At 32.8% G+C, this 27,955-nt stretch overlaps 1 protein-coding gene and 1 long non-coding RNA gene across 5 annotated transcripts in view; one reads left to right on the top strand and one right to left on the bottom strand.

Annotated features, from left to right (window-relative positions):
- The window catches only part of HMCN1 (hemicentin 1), an 814,916-nt gene that overhangs the window by 261,132 nt on the left and 525,829 nt on the right, over window positions 1–27,955 (bottom strand). For all 4 annotated transcript variants that reach the window (XM_074222240.1, XM_074222238.1, XM_074222239.1 and 1 more), the window contains exons 9-11: window positions 26,661–26,805; window positions 24,467–24,588; window positions 20,753–21,028 (exon numbers count right to left, since the gene is read on the bottom strand). In XM_074222240.1, the coding sequence (XP_074078341.1) occupies window positions 20,753–21,028; window positions 24,467–24,588; window positions 26,661–26,805 (543 nt within the window). The remainder of the gene's footprint in view (window positions 1–20,752; window positions 21,029–24,466; window positions 24,589–26,660; window positions 26,806–27,955) is intronic.
- Window positions 1–27,955, top strand: part of LOC141512896 (uncharacterized) — a 70,349-nt gene that overhangs the window by 6,887 nt on the left and 35,507 nt on the right. The window lies entirely within an intron of this gene.

Below are 27,955 nucleotides of genomic sequence, written 5' to 3'. Positions count from 1 at the left end.
GAATGTTGAAAAAAAATTCATAACATGTATTTGGAAAAATAAAATATCAATAAAAATAAAAAGAATATATGTTCATTAAGGGCAGGAACTATTTCACTTTTGGTTTTATATCCCATGGACATTATATAATACAGGAATAGTACCCAAGAAATATTTAGTTAAGGGGGTATTGACTGAATGAACCAGATAACTAGACATGGACCCTCATCACTAAAAGGAAAATTGAGAAAAGATGAAGAATATATTTTGTTTTAGGTCAACCATGATTCAATTTGGATTAAATAATAGAACTTCTTTTTCCTAGAGCAGAAATTAATCCATTTTGTTGATTTTTTTAAGATAAAGATTAAAATTAGAAGAATCTAGAAGTAGGGTCACCAGGAGACAATGAAAATATGGAAACCATGTCTTATGAGGTGTCATTTCATTGTTCCTTCAACATTCCTTGTGCTAGTCTACTTTTTCCCTTTTGTAAATGCTATTTTCTCCTTGTGTCATGCCCTGCTTTTTCCAACTACATTTCCTTAATCTCTACCTATATTTTAAAGGTTAACTCAAATGCTAATTAATCCACAAAGTTCTTTGATTTTCACCAAGCATAAAATGATATTTTTCTCACTTGAAGTCCTTTACCATTTTATGTGTAAAATTATACTTTAACAATGGATTGAATTTCATTATTATACTTTAATCCTCTACTTTGTATTAAACTATTTATTTTTCCTATAAGAATGTAAATTATTTTGGCCATATACGTTGTTTCATTCTTTTTTGTATTCTTTACAGAATCTTTGTATGGTACACTCAATAACTTTTTAAATAAATTAATTTATGGAGAAAATTTAATATTATCATAGCTACTTTTAAACATTTGAAGAATCTGAAGAATGAGGAAATCAAACTATATTTATTCTTTTTTTTTCCTCACATATCCAAACCAGTGACCTGTGGGCCTCATGCAATCCTCAAAGCCCTTTCATGGAGGAATTATTTCATTTATTATTATACTGCTTGGTAATATAATTATACTGCTTGGTTATAAATAAACATTAAATTGTATATGAGACCCTTCACAAGTTTTGTTGAATGATACAGCCCAGAAAAGCTAAAAGGTTTTTACCTTTTGGTATTTGGGATCAATACATATATGTGTGTGTGTGTGTGTGTATATATATGTGTGCATGAATTTATAATGCCTGTTTAAATTTATAATGCCTGTTTAAACTAACTCAATGGAATTACAAAGCATCATATACAATGACATTAGAAATACGTGAGTATATGTATGCACATATACATATGCATGTAAACATATATATTTATGTTTTAATATTGATTTCATTAGCCTTGATGCCTTTAATCATATATTATCTCTGGTAGTCTTTTGAGGAGAGCTATAGAACTAAATTTATTATTGTTTTATCTGAAATCATGTTTGCAACTCCTGCTTTGGGGGATTCACTTAAAATAGAATAGATTTATTCCAGCTCTTTACAGTAACTTTTCCTAAAGAATTCAAATTATTTGGCTGTTTTCTAATCACTCTCTATTCATTCCCTAATTATAAGTGAATTTTAACATCTGAGATATGTTTTTAATTGCTATTTGTTTTTTCTCTATTAAATTATTACAGAAAAAGATTTAAAAATTAAAGAGATTATTATTGGAATCAGAAGAAAGACGAGTTTGAATTCTACCATTACCACTTTCTATGCCATTGGGCAAGAGTCTTTAACTCACTATGGCTTTGTTGTTTTTTTTTTTTATATTTAGACTCAGTGACAACTAAATTTTCTTCAGTTCTCAATAAATAATCTTGCCTAATAATAAACAATAAACTACAAAAGGATTACAGAGAGATTCAATATTTCAAAAATTTGGACTTTGTACTCTGGTTTTCAAGATATTATTTATGGTGAATGGGGTTTTAACCATGAGCTTGTTAGAACTCTATTTACCAGTAAAATACATACTTGCCCAGCAAATAACAATGATATTCCAGATTATTCACTCTGAGGAAACACTGATTTGCCCTATGACTCAGTTCCACATAAGGAGTTCATAATTGAAATCAGTTAAAAATCCTTCTAATGAAATAGATATGTCGGAAGGAGTAAGTGTGGATATTCTGGTGCATAATTACTGCCATCTACAGTTGCAACACAAATATCTGCTGCAAAATGTCCAACACCCTTGTACAATTTGTTATAACATTTAATGACACCTGTTTCAAATAACTGCTCAGATTTGCAATAACCTTTCCTTCAAGGAAGTCAATGTACACTAATGCCTTTCTCATTTATCCTCACATTCCATTCATTTAAGCTCTACACTACTCATGTAAAAGCATTTTCAAATCTAGCGTGACATATTACGGGAATAATGAATTACACTACTTTTGTATGTTTCACACATTTTCAGCAAATATCACAAACATGATGTAATTTATAAATTGTCAGGATGAACTAGTCTAAAAAGACTTTTGGGGAAAAGATCCATATATCTAAAACTGTCCACAGTGCAGATCATAAGTTTTTCATGTGAATTTGCTTTTGTGTATATAAAAATCTATCATGGACATAAATGGAAAAGAAATGAATGATTTGGCATAATCTCAAGTTGCTGCTTTGATAACATCATTCCAAAACTGAAAAACTAGCAACCCCATGAATTAATTCCTTATAATCTGTAACATATATTTTTTGAGGCACAGCCTACAAAACCCTATTTCTACCAATAAATCAAAATATATTAAAAACCTATTTATTGCCCAAATTGGCAAAGCATTTTGGGAGAAACTGATATGCTCATTTCTCTCAAAGACAATTATTTAGTTAGGGAAACAAAGTTAGCACAATACAGAGTAAGATAAGCTTGTTGCAAATTATGCAGTATAAAAAAAGTATTTTTGAATTTTCTAAGAAATTTAGAAGGATTAAAAGAGTTCCAAAAAGTCTCTTGAGGAGGAAGCAGAATTTGAACTGCTCTGGTTGTTCTCCATCTTCTTCTCATCTTCTTCTCATTTTCTTCTTCTCCATCTTCTTCTTCTTCTTCTCCATCTTCTCCTCCATCTTCTTCTTCTCCTCCTCCATCTTCCTCTTCTTCTTCTCCATCTTCTTCTTCTTCTTCTTCTCTTCATCCTTCTTGTTTCTCTTTCTTGTTTTTCCTTCTTCATCATCATCTAAATAGCTTTTTGAAGTTTGCAAAGTACTTTTACAAAAATTTCATGTTAACCTCACAACAACTCTGTGAGATTGGTGCTAATTATTTTTGCTCCCATTTTATAAATGATCGTCCTGAGAAGCTAGGTGGTACAATGGACAAAGTGCTGAGTATGAAATCAGGAATACATCTATTCCTGAGTTCTAATATGATTTCAAACACTTACTGGCTATGTGACCCTGGGCACATCATTTTCTCCTGTTTGGTGCATTCAATTCTTCACTTGGAAAATGAGCTAGAGAAGGAAATGGCAAATAGCTTCAAGAAAACCCCAAATGAGGTCACAGAGAGGCAGATATGAATGAAAAACAACAGCAAAAAACTTCTTGATGCCAAAGCCAGTATTCTATTCACTCTGTACATTATCAAAGTACTTGAAATGGCAAAGGGAAAGATGAACAACTTCCAAACAAGGGGACCATGAATTAAAGTACAAAGGCACAAACATGTTATGTTTGTGAATAGTTAAGAGAATGCTTGACTGAAGCAGAGGGTAAATAATGATAAATAAAGTATATAGGTAGGTTGGGCAAAGCTACAGAGATGAAGTTTGACTTGAAGCATTAAGGGTATTCAAGATTATTGAATCAGGGGAATAGATCATGACTTTTTAAGTTTTTGTCCCATAGGAATATAACTGATTACAGAAAGGCATATAAACACACTAATATAAAAGCTATCAATTAATTGAACCATTTTGCAAAGCAATTTGGAATTATGAAAGAAAAATGCCATTATACTCTAATACAATAATTCTATTGCTGGTCAGATACTTCAAAAGTTCAGATATTAAATATATAAATAGAATATTTTGCATTAAGATATGAGTCATTCATTTTTGGGGGGGGGTAGGGTTTTTTGCAAGGTAGTCGGGTTAAGTGACTTGCCCAAAGTCACACAGCTAGGTAATTATTAAGTGTCTGAAGTAAGATTTGAACTCAGGTCCTTCTGATTCCAGGGCTGGTGCTCTATTCACTGCACCACCTAGTTGCCCCATATATGAGTAATTTAGAGAAGTATAATATGATTTGAATGATTTGATACAAAGAGATATAAACAAAATAAAAGATAATATATCAATAACTGCAAAAATGTAATTGAAAAGGCAAGTATAAGAAAGATGAGTTGAGTAACTGGAAAACCAATAATGGTTCTGGAAAGCAGATAATGAAGCAAATATCCTAATACCAGGAGAGAGGAGGGACTACTGCCAGGCCTGGTCCCTGTATGTGTTTTTACTTAACTATTTTTCTTTGTTATGAGGTTTGATTTTTAATGGAATTCTAGAAACAGTTGCAATGAAAAAAATCAAAATATATTGATAAAATCTTTAAAAAATAAATTAGAGGGGGGGTATCCTGGAATAAGATAGTTGTTACACCTAAAATAACCTAAAACAATAAAGGTCTGAATGAGGCAACAGTGGTAATGGTGAGAAAGAAATGGTGAGAGATCCAAGGGAGATTTTGGAGGAAAAGTCATGTAGAAAATATAGTATTGATTAAATAGAAGGATTAAAGGAGAAAAGTGAAATCAATAGATGCCCAATGTTTTGGACCCAGGTCACTAGAAGAATAATACTGGCAGATTTAGGGGGGCCAGTGGAAACTTGGGAGAGCTGCTTCTTAGTAAAAACCAAATGTCCACTAATAGACATGTTCAGGCAATTGGAATAATTTTTTTTAAACATGGAAAGCAATGTTAAGTGCAGGACTATATATAGTTCAAATGAGAATATAAGGCATGTGTTTGTGTATATAAATATGTTTCTATTTCCAAAGCATATACTTTTCTAATAATAATATATTTTGAGAGATAACTGAATTAAAAAGAAAGGCAAAATTTACCATGACATTTAAAAAATTATATTATGATTAGATAGATCATTTATTTATCAGCATAAATCATAATATTTTTAGGTCAGGAGAATTGTTCTTCAATTTTGCCCTATTTTTGAACCCCAAAATAGATATCCATTTTTTTATATTTAAATGACCATTTAGCAAGGTTTTACTCAAAGACATCAAAAATATCAATGAAAATAATCACTTCTCTATTATTAAGCTTCTACAGATATCTTCTTTAAAAGGTAAGCTAGAATTTACATACAAAAAAGGAAACATTGGGGCCATTTTATATATCAGTACTCTAATCATTATACAGGATACTGCTATTACTTGCAAACATCTACTGAGATATATTTTCAGTTTTGCTGAGGAGACTTCATTATAAAAACATACATGAAAAGTGACTAGTAAAATCTCATGTTGTTATCAATCATTACTATCATTATACTTCTAGCTAGCATTTATATAGCATGTGAAGTTTTTCAGAGTTCTTTGCTAGTATTCTCTCATTTGACTAACAATAATCCTATGCAGTAGATACTACTAATATCTCCATTTTAAAGTTAAACTGTAGCAGTTGGCAGAATTGCCTTTCCCAGGTTTATAAAAATACTAAGTTTCTGAAGGTGCATTTGAACTTGGTTATTCTTGATTCAGGTCTAGGGATTTATACAACAGAGCTACCTATTAATTGTTATAATAAAATAAGAACTCTTCAGGCTGTAAAATCCAACATACATATCATGGAAGTCATCCAAAAGATTTTCTTTATAACCTAGAGTACATGTATTTTACAGAAATATTTCATGATCACCATTAATTATTTATTGACTATCTATTGTCCTGAAAATACTATATAATGTGGTTCCTACCCTAGAATAGTCTTAGTGATATAAAACATTTAGTGGAAATGGAAAAAAAATTGAGTTAGAAAAACACTAAATGAGGGTTATCAGAATCTGAGCATTGAGATTCAGCAGATGGAATAATAGAATTGGAGTCTAGAAGACCTTCTCAAATACTTATTAATTATCTCTGAGTGTGTTTTCTTAGGGGAAACTAGGAAAATTAGAGATGACCTCTGTTGCAGCCACAAAATGGAGATGTTCAGTCATTCAAATGAAATAAGGTATTTAAGCATTTTGAAAATTTTGAGATGCTATGTAAATGGCAGTATTTTTCAGTAAAGAGAGAAGTCTCTGGGGAAATTTTTAATGGAGGAGGTTAGATTTTAGTTGGATTTTGAAGGGTGGGTTTTGCCCTTTAAGCATGATGAATGTTAGATCTTTTAGTCATTCTCTGATTCTCTTAAGCTTGCTAATGTGGTGAAGTTGATGGCTGAATGGATAGGGTAACAAAATTGAAGTAAAAAAATATGAGTTCAGATCTTGCCTTAGATATTTACTATAAGAGGCTAAGCCACAACTTCTCAGAGCCTCAGTTTTCTCATCTATAAAATGAGGATAAGATTTTTCTTGTTAATTCAGAGAACTGAAATAATATATATATATATATGTATATATATTATATATATGTATTTTGAAACTTAAGACACTTTATAAACATTGGATACTATTATTATGATTTATTTTTGCTATCATGAAGACAATCAAGATAGGGTAGTGGCATTTGCTTATAAAACAAACTGTCCACATTTGCTGAAACAATGAGAATTCATCAGTTAAGTAGTAGCAATTTTTGATAGAAGAAAAATAAACATAGAATAGTACTGTTTTCTGTAGCAAATCATGGTTTGCATGAAGAGAGTGGAGATTTTGACTCTCTTGGAATTTTCTACTGAATTCTGTCTAGTTTATTTTTTAATTTATAGATGAGGGACAACTTGGCACCTTTCTTATGCAGAAATGTTCATAGGAATCATCATATAATAATAAACGCAGATAAAAAGCTGGTAAGAGGAGATATCCCATGAGTTATTTCTTGGTTCCTTAGTATGCTTTTGTTATTACTTGCATTCCAGCAATAAAATCTGAGTAAATATTCTCAGCTTTATTAAAAAGAAACAAATCACATACACAAACCTTATACTTCTGACATTTCTGAAAAATCTAAAAAACGGGTTCATAATGGGGTTCAAATGTTTTCTTATTTGTGGGGAGAAAAAAATAAAGTAACAACAGCAAAAAATCCCAAATTCTTGTTTCTTCATAAGTTGCTAAATGAGAAAGTTGGAAAAGATTAATTACTGACCTTGAAAAACCTTTCTAATTTCTCTTAAATCAAACAGAACTCAACGTTTTGTTTCAGGATCTCTGACCCATCCTCCAGTCATATGCATTTCCTGTGTTAAGAAGTTAACTTCAAAAAGTAATGTAATGACTATCATTGAGCCTGCTGAGAATTGTAATTAGCAACTGTGTACCATTGTAACAGATGTGTACCTACTGATTTAGATCATTTAGTTTAAAACACATTGGCATTACTCTCATTTAACTTCCCTTTATTTCCTGTTCTGAATAGGAAGATAAGAGACTCCTGTTAGTTATGATAGTAATTTAAAATTAAAATGCTGGGTATATAGAGAAACAAGCCATTGATATATCATAAGGTCAGTTTATAATGCACCAACATGCTCCAGGAAATCTTTCTCAACTTTCATTGTTGTCTTTAATTTTCCTAAGGGAAATAGTAAAATGAAATATTTTAGCATTTCAAAATGTGTGCTAATATAGTCTAGGCAGGTCAGGGTAAGCAGACTGTATTACTAGCATTTCTCTATGAAGTGAATATTTTTCTCTCATGGGGTTTAACTGGCAACTCCTAGAGCATTTTCTAAACTCAGAGCCCCTTAGAACAAAAACTCTTGTCTAAAATTTCCAAATCAAGTGATCCAGAGATCCTTTGGTGAAACAATGGGAATATGTGGACACAGTAGAAAGCTGGAAGAGAGAAAGACAGATATATAAAGTACATAGAGATAGACATATATAGACAAAAGCAAAGAGATGTATATAGCCAGTCGAGGAAACAAAAAGAGAAAGATGAGAGAAGAGGAAGAGGGGAGAAGGAAAAGAAAAAGGAGAAAAAAAAGAAAAGGAAAAGAAAAAAGATAAGGAAAAAGAAGAAGGATAGGGAAAGAGGGAGGGAGAGGAGAGAGAAAAACAAATGGAGAATGAGAAAGATAGAGACAGAAACAGACATAGAAGACAGAGAGAGAGAGACACTTGGGGAGGGGAGAGATTGAGGGCAGGAAAGATAAAGACAGAGATGAGGTACAAAGATGAAATGGAAGAAGATGATGGAGATGATTCCTGGAGGAATATGGAATCCACTAATTGGTTAACCAAGGGTTCTCTTCTCATAATAGTCAAATTAAATTTCCCTTGTTCCCAAAATCTTATAAATTTACTTATATCTTATCATGTCCTCTATGGTGACAAGAATGGGAAACCAATTAGCCATCAAGTAGATTTTACTTATCTATCTACCTATTTATTTATTTAGGTTTTTTTGCAAGGCAAATGGGGTTAAGTGGCTTGCCCAAGGCCACACAGCTAGGTAATTATTAAGTGTCTGAGACCAGATTTGAACCCAGGTACTCCTGACTCCAGGGCCAGTGCTTTATCCACTGCGCCACCTAGCCACCCTGATTTTACTTATTTAGTACTTAGTACTGACTTTTCTATAATTTCTCATCTCATGCTGCCTTTTAATGTCCCAGCTGAAAGGAAGAGAAAAAAGTAGATCAAATTCCAGAGCAGAATGAAAATGATTCATTAAATGACCAGTAGATGGTACACCAGCAGCAAAATACTTTGGTAGTGATATATTTTGTTTTTATATAACTTGTTTTATATAACTTTGGATTTGTGACAATTGAGAAAGTAAGGGGAGAAGATGATACATTTATTATAAATTGAGATTAGGGTGAATTTTAGTGGAAAAATATAATTGGACTACATAGACAATATGCTAAAAATCATAATACTGATTATCTCACTTTAATTCATAAAGCCATACATATTATAAATGCAAGTTGGCCTTCAATTTAGGCTATGCACAAGATATCATTAGCACATGCTACAGTAATATTTCATCTGAGAACTTTTTAAGAAAAAGAATATTTGTAGCTATTAAGCAAAGTAGGTCAAGATAATAAATGTACATTGAGAGTGCAATGCTTTGAATTATAACTGATCTGATATTTTCTTTAGGTTTTCTGGTATTTAGTCCTACATTCTCCTTCTTTTACCAAATAGACAAATTTTCAACAAGTTTTGAATATTGAAACTGATAAATGCATAAATTTATGTATGGTATACACATCAGCATGCTAAACTAATGCAAATTCAATTTCCTGAGAAGCAAAGAGTGACATTTGAGATTATACCTATAGTGTTTCAGAGAGGATTCACACAAGTGAACTTGGTGGAATTAGAGTTAGGTAGAAACCCTTCTAACTCTCTCCAGGAATTCAACTGGCCCTAGAAGTAAGATATTATTGCTTTTGTTCTTGCTCTATTTTTAAAGTAAATATTATTTTATAAAGATAATCGATGTCATATGGCTAAGTGGAATTGGGGTGCTAGTCAGTAGTGACTATCAGAGGTGGAGCATAGTCAGTTGGACTTAAGGTAGAAACATGAAAGAAAGATACGTCAACTTAGACAACCCTGGCTCTCAGGTAGATGACCATTTTCCAGGTTAAGGTATTAGGCTTCCTATTAAACTGAAGGTCTAGAGAACCAATGTGTTGACACTATTATATACTTGTGAAACCTATATAGTCTATTGGTGCTACACCAGAAAACAGATGTTCTCACTTTAATTGTCTTAGGAAGATTCTGAAGATCACCTGGCAAGATAAGATACCAGACACTGAGGTCTTCTCTCAAAGTAAACTACTAAGCATTCAAACTCTTTTGCAGAGAACACATCTTCAATGGGCTGCCACATAGCCCCAATTTCAAATGCATGTTTACCTAAAGTATTGTTTTACAGAGGATTTGCACAAGACAATCCTCACAAGTAGATCAGAAGAAATGGTACGTGGACACTCTCAACGTTCCTCTGAAGAACTGTATGATTGATGGTGAGATTTTGGGAGACATAGAATAGGGCTGCCCACATGACATCATCAAAGAAGGCTCTGTGTTCCGTGTGAATTACAGCAGCACAAAGGACATGTGAAATGCACAAATTTAGAGACATTTCAATCCCAAATTTCAAATGCCTTATTTGTGTCTGATCTGTGGTAGAGTCTTCTGAGCTTACATTGCTCTGATCAACATAGTCAAACAACATTGTACCTAGCTCCCAATATCATGTCATCAGTCTTCTTACAAAGAATGAACAGCAACTTAATTTGGGAATATTGGAAGGGATCATACTTGCAATGTTTGAATATTGCAGGGTTTCTATTCATGAATTTTTGACACGTGTTCTTTTTATATAGCATCACAGGGAAATTTTTTTTGTAGCTATGACTCTCTCTCCGCACATATATGAGTATATGTATATACAATGTTATAGTTCAGTTTAAATTTAAAAGGGAAAGAGAATCTTTACCTAACGTACAGAGACTTCACTAATACCACCTCTCAGATATAAAATAATCCCTCAAATATTAAAAAAATGTAAGCTCTTCTTCATGAAAAGCTAGAGGGTCTCTCTTCTTCAATATATTTCTCTGTTCACTACTCTTCATAGTTTTCTTCCCTGTAATTCTGGTTTTTTGAAAATGATTTTATTGACTCAGTGTGTTGTGGAGAGCAAGGAATGGGGTAAATGGTCTATTTTTTAATCAATATTTTAGGAAGAGCTAAAAATTCCCCACATCATAGAGGTCATTTATCCAATTTTTCATCAACATCTTTCACTTAAATATTTACCTGTGAAGTCAAACCACACAAATAACTACCTTGGAACTTAATTAGATCTCAGGGAAAATTTGCCTATTTTCTTTCCTTCATCCCTATTTTCTTCAATTTAAATCAAATTGTTGTTCTAATATTTGTTGTTTTAAAGTCATTCTGATGGGGTTGTCTATGCTAAAGCATGATACTTCTGCCTTCTCTTGCACTTCTAAGTCTCTCTTGGTTTAATTCATTATCTACCAGTTCTGATTCAGTCGAAAGATCCTCACATGTCTTGAGCTATAATTGACCCAATGTATACTTTTCAGAAGTAGGAAAAGATAAGCTGTAATTAAGGGGACAAAAATGATTACAGAGAAGGCAATTTGTTTGTGCTCCTGTGTGGCACTGATATAGAGAATCCCTCAATACTTCATTTTCTGAGATCTTCCTCAAGAGACCTCTCTGGTCAGCCCTGGTTATGGAAATCAGGAACATTAGAATGGAGGGCAGAATCTAAAAAAAATGTTTGGTTCTAAAAGAAATCTGGCACTGGAAAAATAAGATTGTTATTAATAGTATAGTATCCCTTTCACTTTGTTTCAGGTTATTAATACTCATTATAATTACAGGCAACCTTAAGATTTTGGTAAGTGAAAAAAGATTGATGTAAGAAGTTAAAAGAGGTTAAAAGGTCCCTGAGCAGATCATGGTGATGATGAGTGGTTATGTTAATCTTCTATGTAGGTTTGAAAATAGTTGTCTTGATAGAATGGATCACACTACTCTATCAAGGAACAGCATAAATTTTTTTTTTTAGATTTTTTCAAGGCAATGGGGTTAAGTGGCTTGCCCAAGGCCACACAGCTAGGTAATTTAGTGTCTGAGGTCGGATTTGAATCCAGGTACTCCTGACTCCAGGGCTGGTGCTCTATTCACTGCACCACCTAGCCGCCCCAAATTCTGTTAGTTTTTATAGAAAATGCTCATATCATTGATTCAAAGTGAAATGTATTATATACAAAGTAAAAGCAATATTGTAGGAGGACTTCACTTTTTCCAGCAATAGTGTGACACACAACTTTGGAGGACTTAAGATTTCTAACACCAGAGAAAGAGCTGATGGTGTGAATAGAGATTGAAACATGCATTTTTGTTTTACTTTCTTTTTATTGAGGTTTATTTTGGTGGACGTGAGGGTCTATGTTTTCTTTCAGAAGATGCTTATTATCTAAATGTTCAATTTGCTTGCTTTCTCAAAGGGGGGTGTGGGATAGGAGGAAGTAGAGAGAGAATTTGGAACTCAAAGTTTTAAAAGAGATTATCAAAAATTGTTTTTACATGTAATGGGAAAATAATAAATGATTTTTTAAAAAATTGCTCATATCTATTATAAAAACATACAAATGGAGATTTTCAGATAGCATTTAGCTGAATGACAATAAGAACAAGAACTTTATTAAGCACTCTCTACTTAGTAATAATCTTTCTGGGTTTAACTTCTCTAATAATTAGAAGTTCTGCTTCCTATCTCACACTTAAACATATTTCCTCATGTTCTATCTTTGGGGTAATGGAAAACAGCTGCTTTCCAGTCTCATAATAATAACTTTCCATCTCCTTGAAACATTTATTAGGTCATCCCACATACTATCCTTATACAAACGAAATAATCCTAATTCTTTAACCTTTCCCTACAGGTCTTATTTTAGAACTATTTAATAATGTTTCCCACTCTCCACTGAACATAAGAGGGAAATAATTCTTACCACCTACTATTAAATTGTTATAACATCTGTCAAACACAAAGATTACTAGAATGAAAGTTCCATATAAATGCCAAACACAGTATTATTTTATACGTTTTATTATGTGGAACTTGGAATGTATTACCAAAAAAAAAAAGACTCAATTCAGTCCATTTTATCAAGTGGACTTTATTACATGAATCAGGCAAGTGGACATTAAAATCTCACCTCATTGTTTAACTATGTCAATGCCACAGAAGAGCCCTGCCATTATATCTCAACCTAGAATAAGTCTATTTTTTAATGAGGGAAGATGATTAGAAGCTCAAAAATGTACTAATTTTATTAAAGCCATGGAAAACATTGTGATATAATGAATAAAGAGTCATACTTGGAATCAAAAAGACCTACATTTAAGTACTATTCCTGCTCATCCTGTCTAATCGTGGAAAATCAGATAACTTCATAAGTGTTCTAAGCAACTCTCTGTACAGAAGTATAGGAGAGTAGCTGACCTGCCTCAGTGGAAGAAGTTTCAACACCTAGAGTTCTCTACATGATCCATAGAATCATGAGGTTTAGACTGAATAGGGAACCAAACAAAACCTTTGAGACATTTTATTTTAAATGAGGCAGCAAGACGGCCTGTGGTTTGAATGCTGGGATATGTTCAGAAAAACTTGAGGTTAAATTAAGCTGAGTGATCCGGAGCAAGTCACTTAACCTCTGTCTCAGTTTCCTTAGCTGTAATATGGAGATAATAACAGGACCTACCATGCAGGATGGTTGTGAGGAGCTAATGAGATAATATGTGTAAAATGTTTAACTTGTTTCCTTTCCTTTCTTTCCTTTAAAATCTCTCAGATAGTTGGATGAGATGTCCTCCTAGATCTATGGCTATGATCTTTTAAAACAAATCATAAATGATATAAAGGTTTCCACAATATTCCATATTGCACTTATAACCAAGAGACCAATAAAAACCAGAATGTTAACTCAGCCTTTTATTCACCTGGACTGACACAAGCTTGGAACTCCATGAAGTTAAACTTGCTCAATTGGCAAATTGCAACAATTGCTAAAATGTCAACAATTAATGATTTAGGAATTTTCATTATAATTAAATGAGAAGAACATTAGTGTCTCTAATACTAACATAACAATTCATTTAGCTGATGCAATATTTAAACAGGTATGCAGCATCTGCCTTTCAATTCAACCTTATAGAAAAGCTTAGCAAGACTCTGTAATGTAAAAATATTAAGAATAGCATTTTCCAATGAAAACTACTATTGACCATTCAATGTTATTTAAAATAGCATAAAAATTGAATAAATGATTTAAATATAAATTCAATAAGCACACATATTGTTTAATGAACTTTGTACATGATTAGCAAACTTAATTCACATGAATTTCTGTAAAAGAGAAAATATTAAGCAAGATATCTAAAGAATTTTTCCCCCTTCCTCTTATTGGAAAATTCATTTGAAGGAACTTCACTACAAAAATACTGAACATAATTCACATTAATAGATAATACAGAATACAATTTTAAATCTGATGCCTTGAACATGATGTTTTAATGGCTCAAAGAGGGAGGGATGGGATGAATGAGTGATATTGTTAGACATGCATTTCATGGAGATAAATTTGATAGGTCAATGGAATGGGGGGAGAATTGAGGTAGAGAGAACAAAGGGCAGACTATTGCAACAATCCAGGTCTGAAATAATGAAGGTATGGTAACAATATCGGGGAGAAAAGGGGCATAAAAGAGAGATGCTACTAAGGTAAAATCAACAGGATTTGACAATAGAGTGGATATAATATAAAGAGAAAGATATAATATAAAGAGAAATACAGAATGACACTTTTGTGAGTGTGGATAACTAGAATGGTGGTGGAACACTGACAAATACAGATGACCTTCCTCCATGTTAATGTCAATTCTTCCACTGGTACTCCCAATCTCACTATCAACACTTTTTTGGGGAGCTTGCCCAACTAGCCATTCAACAATTATATCATTTTGAATCTCTCCTGATTTAGTGTCTTTGCTGCCATTTCTTACTTTATTGTACTCAGGTTTTACCTATCCTAGAACAAGAACATAAACCTTTCAAATTCCTCCCACCCCCTCAAGCTATCACCTTTTACTAATAAATTCCTAGAAAGAGGAATCTTCTAGAAACACACAACTAAATTGTTTGACGGATACAGTTCTGGAAGTTCTGGACTCAGGAAGACCTGAGTTCAAAGCTAGGTTCAGACTCTTATTATGATATTGAGCAAGTCATCTAAAAATTCTTTTTTGCCTTAGTTTCCTCAACTGTAAAATGTGGATAACAATAGCAGCACTTACCTCACAGAGTAATGATGAAGACCAAATAAGATAATATTTGTAAACTGCTTAATAAATACTTATTTTCTTCCTTCCCTACATTTGATGCCTTCATTTCCTCATCAAAATTTCACTTATAAAACCCACACAATCTGGTTTCCAACACCACCATTTGGCTGAAATTGCATTTTCAAAAGTTACATGGCTAAATGAAGATGTAACATAGGACTAGAAGAAATCTCAGACTTTACTTAATCCAAGACTGCTGCCAACAAACAGAACTACCTAAAGCTTCTATGAAGGACAAGGAACTATCTAATCCTTTAGTTTTTCCTGGAAATTATTCTTCTTTCATTTCTGTTATTTGTAAGCAATTTTCCAATGGTCAGCTTATATAATAGGGATAAATTCTGTGACCTAAAATCATACAGGTTATCTAACTTTCATTAATTATATTAATATTTTCATGAGTTAAGAATTAATCTAGTGTTATACCTCCAAATTACATCTGGAGCTTTGCAGCATTATGTTCAACCATAAAATGATATATTTGGGTGGCCACAAATTAACTGTAGTCTCTTATTTTCTAATAAACAGTGCCATAAATTCTGGAATATATCTTCCTGTTGGCTTTGAAAACATTTTGTCATCAAATATTTTCCCTAAACTCACTGCCAACAAGACAGGCCACCAAAAAGAATGTCTCTGAGAAGATTTACACTATTAGTGACTTAAAAAAACAGTTAGCAAAATGTAAATATCTTTTTTGTAGTTTATTATAGCACTTATTTAAAGACTTTGGATAATGATTCCATTCTGCCAAGAAGATTAGAAGGAAAGGCATCTCTTCTGCAAATATATTTCAGCTTTAGGAGTTCATTCAATAAAGTAGCTTTCATTCAGTCTAAGTATCCCATGAATAACTCAAACAAATTAGTCAGATATTTATTACAATAATTTGCTGAGACAACATAGATTAAAAGATTTAAAGCTGGTCAGGCCATCAGAGGCAATCTAAATGGTAGAGTGGATAGAATGAAGTTGAAGGCTGCAAAACCAGTTTAAATGCTGCCTCAGTATTACTGTGTCTGTGTGTGTGTGTGTGTGTGTGTGTGTGTGTGTGTGTGTGTGTGTGTGTGTGTGTGTGTGTGTGTGTGTGTGTGTGTGTGAAACTGGGCAAATAACAACCTCTCTCAGTCCCAAATTTCTCATTTATAGCCTATATCAAACTCAACATAAGCATAGGAATGAAAGCTGTGAGATAATAGCATCCTCCTTTCTGGAAGCATCTTTTGTTCAAGGTTTGGAGAGAAATATTCTTTCTGTATAAATACCTTAACTATCTGATCCCCTTTGGAATTTTTTGGGGAAAAAGAATTCCTTCCCCTGGTGCCTGCTGGTTGAATAAATGAAGTATCAGAAATAGCAGACATTCATATTCAAGCCATCCAACACTTATTTAGTCTGACTCTACTTTTGTGAAATACTTAGAACTTTTGGATTAGCCAATTGATGTTTTTATTGAACTACTAATGTGACTAGACATTCAGTAAACCCAGATTGTACTATCAAAAATAAAAGTAGTCATGAAAAGTTCTACAGAATGTAAACTTCCTAAGGGTGGACAGTGTTTTATTCTTTTGATTTCTATGCCACTATCCTAAGCACAGTGCTAAGTACTTAATAAATATTTATTGATAGATTGAGTACTTAACTGATGGAAATAAACACCTCATTTTTTTTGTTTTTGCATTCCTAACATTTAGCACATTTTCCTGTATATCATAAGTTTTTAATAAATGCTTGATGATTGATTTTTTTCATCTCTATACTGAATTTTGTATTCATGTGTTGTCCTTTTCCCACCTTTTCTCTGGTTTTCCAGTCTCCAATTTCACTCTATCCACCACACCATCATGTTATGACTTCTCAGAAAGGGAAGATTCACATAGTACTAATACTACCAATAAAAATGGGAATTATTACTATGTAAATAGTCTAAAGCCCATAATATTTGTAATCCTTTGGAAAGGCCATCTACAACATACACTCAATAAAAGCACTAAATAATAAAAGATCATCTCCATATTTTTTACCCCATTCATTTACAATGTTTCCTAATGAACTAGAAAAGGAATATTGTAAAAAATTGTTCTAGAACTTTGTTGTTGCTAGTTAAAGCTTTTTACCACTTTTTATTTTTTGTGACCAGGTATGAAGCAAAATTCTAAAACTTCTACTTAAAAGATATGATTGTTACAGAGAGACTGCCCAGCTGATTGTCTTTCAGATGAAATAGTGATGAACTCAGATACGAAACTTATTTTTTATCATGTTGCAACTTTTCTGATACCTTTTCCCTTCTCCTCTCATTAAGTTGTTTATTCCCAAGATTCACTAGAACATTGCCTCTATTTTGAGCTTGGGAGATGGGGATCATTGCATGGCAAACCTTGTTTCTCCATTAAGTAGAAGTGGAGAAGCTTCTATTAAAAACATTATCACATGAATATGGGAAATATCACTCATAGGCTAATAGACAACTTACAAAATAACTATGTACAAACTTAATACATTACACATAAATACACAAACTTTTTCTATGCAGATACTATTTATATGTACAAACTTCATATATATATAAATGTGCTGGTATATTTCCATATATGTGTTTGTGTAAATATGTGTGTGTGTGTGTTGTGTGTGTGTCTATGTGTGTGAAATTTGTACAGTTGTTTGCATATTATTTTCCCCATTGAACTGAGTTTCTTTAGAATGGAGACTTTTTTTGCCTTTATCCCCAGTGCTTAGCATGTTTGACATACAGTAAGTTTAATAAATTCAGGTTGATTTGTTGACATGAGAAATTATGGCCCAGAGAAGTTAAATACCTTGCCCTTCAAGACTGCAGAGATGGCAAACAGCAAAGTCAATATTTGAACCTGGGTCCCTTGACTACAAATCTGGCACTCACCATTCTGAACACATATCTCAAGTGCCTTTATTGTATATAGGAAGGAAGAAAAATGGAAAGGGAAGTAAGACAGAAAAAGAGGAGGAAACCTCATTTTTTAAATGATGTATGTAGAGATTAAATAGTTTCCCTTGAGAATACAGAGGCACAGTCAGAAACAAAATGTGGGATTCCGTGGTTTTTCAGATTTTTCTGAATGATGCTACTAAAACTCTGGAGTTTCAGACTTTTCGTGGTTAGAAGGAACATTAGAAAACAACTAATGACACCAGTTGCTATTCAAATGATACAGGCAATATGCCACCCAAGAAATGTAAAGAATTAATTCCAAGTCATTGTTGCTCCAGTTATTTCACTAGATTAACTACCAAAAGTCACACCTACAGACCTGAGAATTTTATTCCATCATCAAGGAAAAAACAAGAATCAAATGCCTGCTCTTTCAACAAAGGGCTTTAATTCTCACAAGTGTTTCATTTCATTCCCTTTAAGGAAAAGATCCTTCATATACAATGGTCATTTATTCAGCTTACCATGTCAGTGTCATTACTTATGTTATCTCAGGCAGGTTTTAGAATTATTTGCAAGAGCATATTGGGCAGAGCCATTCCAAACATTTTGATGTAATCAATCTCTTACATAAGGGATTTTAAATAAAATATTTTGCTGAGACAGCAGCAAAACCACAGTTTAACTATAAAAACCAAGCCAACAACAATTTGCTTATTGCTTGGGTTCCCAGCTGCTCCATAGACATTTGGAAGAAAAATAAAAAATGTAATGAAGAAGAAGCTCTCAGGCTGTTTCTCAGCTTCAATTGATGGCCTTGATCATAAAAAACACTTTTAATACCTCTAAAGCATACTGATAATGCCATTGTATACAAAGCTGGCTGTCAGCACATTTTATTATTTTATTTTTTAAGGCAATGGGATTAAGTGACTTTGTCAGGGTCATCCAGCTAGGCAACTGTTAGGTGTTTGGGACAAGATTTGAACTCAGGTCCTCCTGACTCCAGAGTCGGTGCTCTATCCATTGCACCACCTAGCTGCCCTCAGCACATTTTAAAGAGGTATAGTTGGAGATTTAAGATTGGATGACTATTAATTTATACTTCATTGGGTTTTAATTTTCATCTTCGTCAAATAAGTCACTGAAAGCAGTTCTACATAGCATGTAGATATACAATTCCCCTAAGATGTAAAATATCTTAAGATTTGGAAGGAAATTAAATTAGTTCCCAAGAAGTAAGGAACCAAAGCAAAATCTGGTATATAACAAACTGGTTCAACAACCAAAACAACTTCAGTTTTCAAGTCAATCATATTGATATTTTGGAAGGAAGAAATTAAAAAATTGTAGTAATTAGGAAACATTTGAACTACCTTTAAATGAATTTGATAGGCTGGAAATATCTGTTGGTGCTGATTTGGGAGATGTTTTTCAGAGAGCAGCTACTAAAACCAATATTATTTCATTAATACAAAGCTATGAAATATAAAATAACTTGATCTCACAACAATGAAAATTAGAAGTAACACAAAGGACACTAGAAAATATATAGTGGATATGTTTATTATTGCATATTACTAGAAAAGACATAAAAAGTAATATATTGTTGTTTGTTTTTAATCATGTTCAATTTTTCATAACCTCATTTGGGTTTTTACTGGCAAAGTTATTGCAGTGATTTGCCATTTCCTTCTGCAGCTCATTTTACAGATAAGGTAACTGAGACAAGCAGAGTTAAGCAACTTGTCCAAGATCACATAGCTAGGAAGTGTCTGATTCTATATTTGAACTCAAGATTAGTTTTCTTAACCCAGACTCAGCACTCTCTCCATTGCACTATCTAGTTGTTAAGCCTTGAGATACATTAATACATGAAGAGCATGTATTTAGAAGAACATGTAACAGCCTGGTTGTCTCATTACATTCAATGTGATGCTTTCAGTTGCCCAATTTGTTCATTTATTTATTCTTTTATTGATTCATTTGTTTATTTATTTGCCATTTATCATCAGGATGATCTGGGGCACATAATCCAATCTAGGTATGAATTACGCTGATATAGTAAGGAATAAGCTGACACTGTCTCATTGCCTTTGGAAAAGCTATACAAATCAACTCTCCCTTATGAATCATTCACTATCTTCACGACTTCCTTCCTTCATTTCTCTTTATATGTTTATCTCTCCCCTTTGAAGGGAAGGACTGTCTGCTCAGTCGTTACATTACTATATCCTAGGCACTTAATAAACACTTATCATTCATTCATGATCCTATAATAGAAAGTTAGAATGAGACAATATAACCCTTAAATCATTAAGAATCAGTCAATGAGTACTTATTAAGCAATTCATGTGTTCTATGCAGTGAAGAGTTCCAAATGTGTTGACTGCATTCTTTATGGAAGGATTAACAGAAAAGTATGGCAAAGTGAATAAAATAAGAAAGTGTGACTCAATTGAGATTTGTGCCTATGGAGGAAGTATGTGATCTGAAATGATCTTAGGTCCACAATGTGATCATAGGCTGGAGAATCTAAACATTTCAAGTGGCTAATTTTGGGGGTATCATTTTGATGCTAGGAAAAAAAATTATTCTGTAATGCAGGCCTAGAGCCTGTATATGAACTACAGACCTTAGTATTCTTCCATTCATATTTGCAATTTTTTAAGTACCTGGAGAAACTTATACTCAGCAGGGGGCAGGGAAAACATTAGGGAAGTAAAGGTTTGATTAATTAGGAGAGTCAAAGAAGTCAAAAGCAAAAACACTTTAGTTCAGAAAATAAGTACCTTGAACAGTGAGGAAGACTGAAGCAACTGTTGATCCTCCTTCATTAGAAACCACGCAATTATATTCTCCAGCGTCAGTGAATTTTACACTTTTGATCTCCAAGGAGAAGTTGGTTAGAGTCCTGATCCGAGCTGGATCTGCCAGTCTGACATCTCTACCATTTCTTTGCCAAGTAAGGTTGTAAGACACTGTACTTATGGCAAGGCATGTCAAGGTTGCTAGTTCTCCAGGAGTAACAGTCACATTGGTAGGCACTTGAATTGCAGGAGGGGGCTCTGTAGGAAATTAAAAGATACAAGTAAGGAACTCAAGAATTTTAAAGATGAATCTAATAAAATTTGTTTTACAAAAAGCACGTTAATAAATAATATTATGGAAAGTACAAAAGAAGACATCTCTATAGAAAAGAGATGAAGAAGTTTGGAGGGGTTTGCTCTGGCAAATGTAGAAAACTGATATGGAAAGAAATTGGACTTGGATTCATATAGTCTGGCTTCAAATTTTAATTCTGTCACTTCATATTCTATGATATTGGACTTGATCTCTCTGGACCTCAGTTTCCTCATTTATTAAATGAGGGGATTGTATTAGATGGTCTAAGGAATCCCGTTTAGTTCAAAATCTATGATTTATTGATTTTGTAATTTTTAATCCTATAAACCTAGAGTAATAGCGTTAATTCAGCAACAGGTAAATATTGCAAAAAGGCAAATTTAGGCTAGACCAGGTGAGGGGAACATCCACATATAAGGCCCATGAAATCAGTGATCTGGCTTTAATGTAGTAACCACAGGCAGGACTCCAAATTCAATAAATCTAGGAACTTATTAGGAGTGAATTAATTAAGTGTTTGACCAAATAAATACAGTAGGCTAATTTTTAAGTTGATAATTTATATGATCCATGAATGATGGCATAAATATTCGAATGGCCCTTCAAAAGAAAATGTTCCCCACCCCTGGACTAGACAGTAAAAAAAATTGACTAAAAATTATAATTTTCTCTAATACAATGGTCTGCTTTGAGAGACAGTGAAATACTCTTTCCTCAAGGATTAAAAGAAAAGGCTGAGTGACCTCATATATTTTGTAGAACAGTTTTTGTCAATTATGAGTTAGACTAGATGACTTTGCAGTTTCCTTTAAACTCTGAAATCATTAATAAACATATACACATCCACAAACATATTTTGATGTGTCTATGCTTTTGACAGGAAATGGCATAATTAGGATTTTTTTTTAGTCTAGATCTAGTTCTAACACATTTATATATAAATATACATATTTTACATATATAAACTGGTGTGTATAGACACATTGAACACACATATGGAAGTTTGTAAAACACGTGGAAGCAAGGTTCATTAAGGTCAGTTTACAAGTCATTGACTGCCTTCTTTATGTAATATGTCTGAATCCACTCTTCCCTTTAACTACTTTACTGTTCTCCTTCACTTAAATTAATATTGCTGGGAAGGAAAAAAACAAGAACTCAAGTGTTTGTTTTCTCAGAAGTGGAAGAATGTTGACATCATTCCAATTCCTTCCATAACTACAACAGTTGAAAAAAATGTGAAGTTCGTGATGTACGTCAACTTGTTAAAATGGAAATTCTTTAGAAGATAAACTGTATTTTTTAAGAGCAAGACACTACAAGTAGTTGTGTTGTAGAACAAGTAAAGTATGTTCTCTACTTATATGCTTCTGTGTTACATTTCAAACTTGATTTATTAATAACAAAAATAGCAAGTAAGATTATAATGTACATTTTGAAAGATTTTGTCCTACAATGTTTTAAAAATATGTGCATATGTACAAAGCAGATACAATGAGTACAGATCTGAAATATAAATGCCACTATTATTTGCCAGCAAGTAAAAACAGTATGCCATTACACATGGTAAGAATTAATTGTATTACAACTAAGATTTAGACAAATGTCTCGTTCTAGTCAGACTGAATGTCTGATATGGTAGTCTGCATTTCCAGTGGCAGCATGGATGCCAACTAAGAATTTGAGAATCTTGAAGGAGAGTGATAATTAGTAGCCCCACAACATAAAAGCTTTTTTGTCACATTTTTGCGTTCTATCTCATTAAGATATGATGATTTCCATTTATTTCTTAATGTATTTTGTAAAATATTTTATATGTTATGGTAAAAGACAACATAAATTTCAAATAATGATAATCTTCTGTGCTTGGTTATTCTAGTTAACAAAACATTCTTTTCAGTTGTTTCCTAGATTGTAAAATACATGGTATCCCTAAAATCTTGACATACATTTAAACCTCAATAGTTTCAGAAGTATAAGTACCATAAAACTTACAAAATGCAACATTCAATTTTTGAAATTGATTTTTTAATTAAAATTGAACATAACTGCCATCTTAAGCTCAATGTTCTCTAGCTAATTTTTTAACTTTGTAAAAACTTTCATCAGCTATTGCTCAATGAGTAAGAGAATTTCATTTTTTATCCTATCTCTAGTTATACAAAGAAACATGTGATGCATTCATGATACTTTAGATATGTCCCCACATGAAAAAAAGTTCAATTGAAATTCGTTAGGTAACTGAAGAGGTCATGCAAGAGAACTTCCTTCACTAGTGTCTACCCATCTGGTAAAGTATCATCCAGAAAACATCATGTAATACATAAAATTATAAGTTTATTATTTAAAATCAAAAAACAAAGTAAATGTAAATAAATCAAATAATTAAAATTTCAGAATATGTTTTTGTAGGTTTATGGGATTTACAGCACTGTTAAAAATTGAAGTTTAAAACTGGACCAAGACTTTTAGGATATATTTGTGTGTGTGTGTGTGTGTGTGTGTGTGTGTGTGCATACAGAGGGAGAGAGGGTGGGAGGTGAGGAAGAGGAGAGGGAGAAAGGGAGGAAGGGAGGGGAGGAAGAGAGAGAGGGGAAAGGGGAGGGGAAGGGAGAGGGAGACGGAAAAGCACAGGGAGAGGGAGAGCATGCACAAGCACTAGAGCCCCCCCCACCCCGCCCTCCAAGAAGAAATGTCTAATATATCAGTGACTGAGGTAGCCAAGCAAAAGTACTTCTCCTACTGGCACCTACTCATTTGGGAAAGTATCATCTAGTTATTTTTATTGTATTTTCATATAACACAGGAACATCTGTTGTTAAGTTCTTGTCCTTCATTTTCAGAGATGACCAAAATGACACCACTATGGTAGAGACAAGTTACAGGGCATCTGATCATGGCCGAGCAGACCAATACAAACTTGAAATGCTTCTACCACAGGCTGGGCATAAATGGTTCCATGTGAACATCTGTGGTAGGTTCTCTAAACTTGCACAACTCACACTTCCTATGAGCAACTTCAATTCTACTTTGTTCATAGAGCACCACACCCTTTCTGATGCGGGCACGCCAGACTGAGCAGTCCTGTGCCAGTGTCTCCCATGCTGCACAATCAATTCTAAAGTTACATACACATATAACACACACACACACACACACACACACACACACACACACACACACACACATGACATTCTTAGTAGCAGAACAAGCTCCATCCATTAAGCAGTCTTATTCTTTCAAAGAGGTTGTTTCTATGCTTGAAAGCTATCCCATTTCTGTAACAATGAGGCATATATAATAAATAAGCACACATTGCTTAATCAGATAATGCATGAAAAATCTTTTCTATAGAAGAAGAAGAATTAAACGACACTTACCTGAAACATCAAAAAAGGTTTCTGCCCGACCAATCCCAGCAGTGCTAGTAGCTTCACATTCATAGTAACCTTCATCTGACAAGGTAACTTTTTCAATATCCAAACTTATGCTTGCTGATTCTCTGGAAAAAAAGGAAAGAAACAATAAAAATCTAACTATATGATAACAACTTTATATTTCTAATTTCTGAGCAACATTTAGAAAGTAAAGTTTTTATCATAATAACACTATAAAGATAACAGATTGTAGAGAAGTACTGAATATTATTTTAAACTGTACTTCTGACTTTTGGTATATATATATACATATATATATATATAAATATATATATATATATCTCAAACCTCTATTAGAATAAGATGATAAAACTGAGAAAAGTATCCATCAAATTACTCCTCCCCCTCTTCTTGTCACTATTTTCCTAAATTTATTTTGATAACTCCTCCTATGTTATAAGAAAGGTCAACATTCATGAAGAAAAACCCAAGCCAAACCAAACCAAATAAAAACCAAAACCTTCAGAACCTGATGAACACTACATTTATTTATTTTTTTACAAAAAACTCTCATTATGGATTTCTTACCCTTAATCCTAATTCTTCATACTGAAAATGACCAATCTGTTAACTTGTTTAACACAAATGTATATGTACAATATTAACCTGACTGCCGCTGAGGGGAGGGAGGGTGGAAGGAAATTTTGTAACTTAAAAATGTACATATGCAAATGGTTGAATGTTGAAAAACTTTCACAACATGTATTCAGAAAAATAAAATGCCAATTAAAAAACTGATAATAGGTTTAATAAAAAAAGAAAAGTCAACATACTGGAACAAATCAAAGTTCAGCTGGCATTAAACACACTTGGGCCTCCCTCAGTAAGATATTTTTATTTAGTTTTGTTTTGTTTTAGAGGTGACTATTAAAAATGAAAGAAACAAATATAAGTACCCTTAATCCAGACTCATTATCTGCTTTCTCCTGCAGCTTGTCAAATAAACAAGAAATATAAAACTTTCTTTCTCAAATGGTCAGAAAACCTTGAATAAACTATATACCAAGAATTTAGAGGGAGCATGATATGGTGAAAAGATTAATTGTGGTATCTGAAATTGTCAAAAGATCTGAGTTCAAATCCTATCTTAGCCACTTATTAGGTATACTGGTTTTGAAATTAATAAACTAATGTCTGCACTCAAAGTGTCTCTGTCAAAAGACATTATTTAAATTTGAAGAATTCTTATCATTCGACTATATCAATCAGTTATATAGTATGAGTATTTGAATTCATTAGTCATTTATGTGATGATAATTAAGTAAATCACTAAGTCATGCTATGTGAAAAAGAACTGACAAATAACACAGTTTATTCATCAACGAAAGGAAAATTTTACTGAATGATTAATGAATGCCCCGTCATTACTTTTCACATAAATACAGTTCCTCATATAAAAGGGCTGTATAATCTAAAATGTCACTATTTACAGTGGTTTATAAAAGCTTTTTTTATCCTACATTTAATTAACAAGGTAAAAATTTTATATGGTGTTGTTCTTCAGCTTTCTTCTAAAAATACTCTGTTTTTGGTAGGAAGGTAGAAGTGAAATCCTTTATCTTTTCCCTAAATCTATCCCTACTGATTTTTAAATGCTTGCCTAATTTTTCCTAAGTAAATCCCTTATTTTGGGTTGTGTTTTCCCCATCTAAAAATGTATTCTTCACTTGAAACCATCAACTTGGAACATTGTCTACAAGTACATTTTGCCTTATTGCTCCAGAGTAAAAAATACAACATTGTGGGGAGAGAACAATCAAGAAAATTTCAGACCATAACAGGTGAGTACTTTTTATTACTATTGGGTAATTTTTTTGAAAAGGAAATCCAATGTACATAATGGATATCAGATGTCAATGGAGAGTGATCTGTTCTCACAAAAAGAAGCTCTGGTCCATGCCTTGTGATGTTTTTATATACAATAACCATATGTACTCCTGTGTCCTAATTTCATTCCAGCAACAACACCTAATGAAAGAGTAACTATGATTATATTTAAACAGGGGGGTATTAAAACAGAATTCATGGCTCCACCATATCTTGCTCTGGGGGAAAAACTGCAGTAGAATAATGCTATAATTTAATTTAGATTTCCTTAATGACATATATAGCTTCATATTTGATAACTGTTACATACTTCAAGTATTGGTTCACTCCTAGTGTCGCCCCATTTCTAACAAACCGCAAAGTAAAAGGCAGAAGACTTTCTACAGAACAAGTAATATATCCTGGCTGAAGATAGTATCCTGGGGTTTTCCTGGGCATTGTAACTTTGGGAGCATCTGGAAAAAGAAAAAAATACTATTACATGTGAAAAGATCATCCTAATTACACAAAAATATAATTGTGAAATTATTATAGGAAATCATGATAATTCAATTATTGACATTCTCCAAATGTCCTATTAAAATACTTCCTTAAAGAGTCTAAACATTAGTTTTTCAAACATTTCCATGGGGCCATTTATATTTGTGTATTCCTAGAGATTGCAAATATAACACAATGAAGATCTCAGATCATGAAAAAAAAAAGCATTAAGGGTTGTCTACCTCCACTGAATTCAAATACTTACTAAACTCAACTATTGTCCTACATCACAACCAAAGAAGTTGATAATTCTGACCAGAGCAATAACTAGCAACTAGGTGCCCAAGACAGATAGATGACATATCCAGGGCAAGTAGCACCTCTAGGAAAAATAGCAAAGAATAACCCTCCTAATCAATCATTAAGCAAAATAATAAAAAGGGAATTAATATGAATAAGTAGAAAGACAAATTAACTGTTATTGTCATTCACAGATGGGAGTTATAAAATGCAATGCATTCCATCTAATACCTTCTTATTTCTATAAGCTTCAAAGATCATAGATTTTAGAGTGGTAAGGTACCTTAGAGGATATCAAATTCAACTATCTCAAATTGAATCAAGGAGGAGTTAAATCACTTACCCAGGGTCAGGATTCAAACTCAAGTAAGTCCTCCTGACTCCAAATCTAGTACTCTATCCACTATATCATTCAATAAGTCTTAAATCAATTTTAACAAATTATTTTTCTCAATTAAGTGTTAAGAAGTTCAATTTGACTTATTGTTATGCTCCTAAAGGAGTGCATACATTATCAAAAAGTAAATGTAAAAAATGTAAATATTACACAATATTTTAAACTTATCATTTTAAATTGTGTGATCTCTAAATTTCTGTGTCCTGTAATCAAATTCTGGTTTGTCAGGTCCTGGTTATGAATCGACTTTTATATTTTTCAGTTATGCTGCTATTTAAAAACAAAGATTAATCATAAAGATTTAGAGTTATGACTGGGTTGATTCAAAGACAGTTCTGCAATCATAGAAGGAAAACTTGCTCATATAAAGATAATTGAACACCTAAACTAGTTTTACTATATAATTTATAATGGTGTGAACTTTGGTT

This window comes from Macrotis lagotis, chromosome 2, assembly GCF_037893015.1.
Source record: "Macrotis lagotis isolate mMagLag1 chromosome 2, bilby.v1.9.chrom.fasta, whole genome shotgun sequence".
Taxonomy (NCBI): Eukaryota; Metazoa; Chordata; class Mammalia; order Peramelemorphia; family Peramelidae; genus Macrotis; species Macrotis lagotis.
Note: the sequence above shows the minus strand (reverse complement) of the source record. Positions and strands in the feature narration are given on the sequence as shown.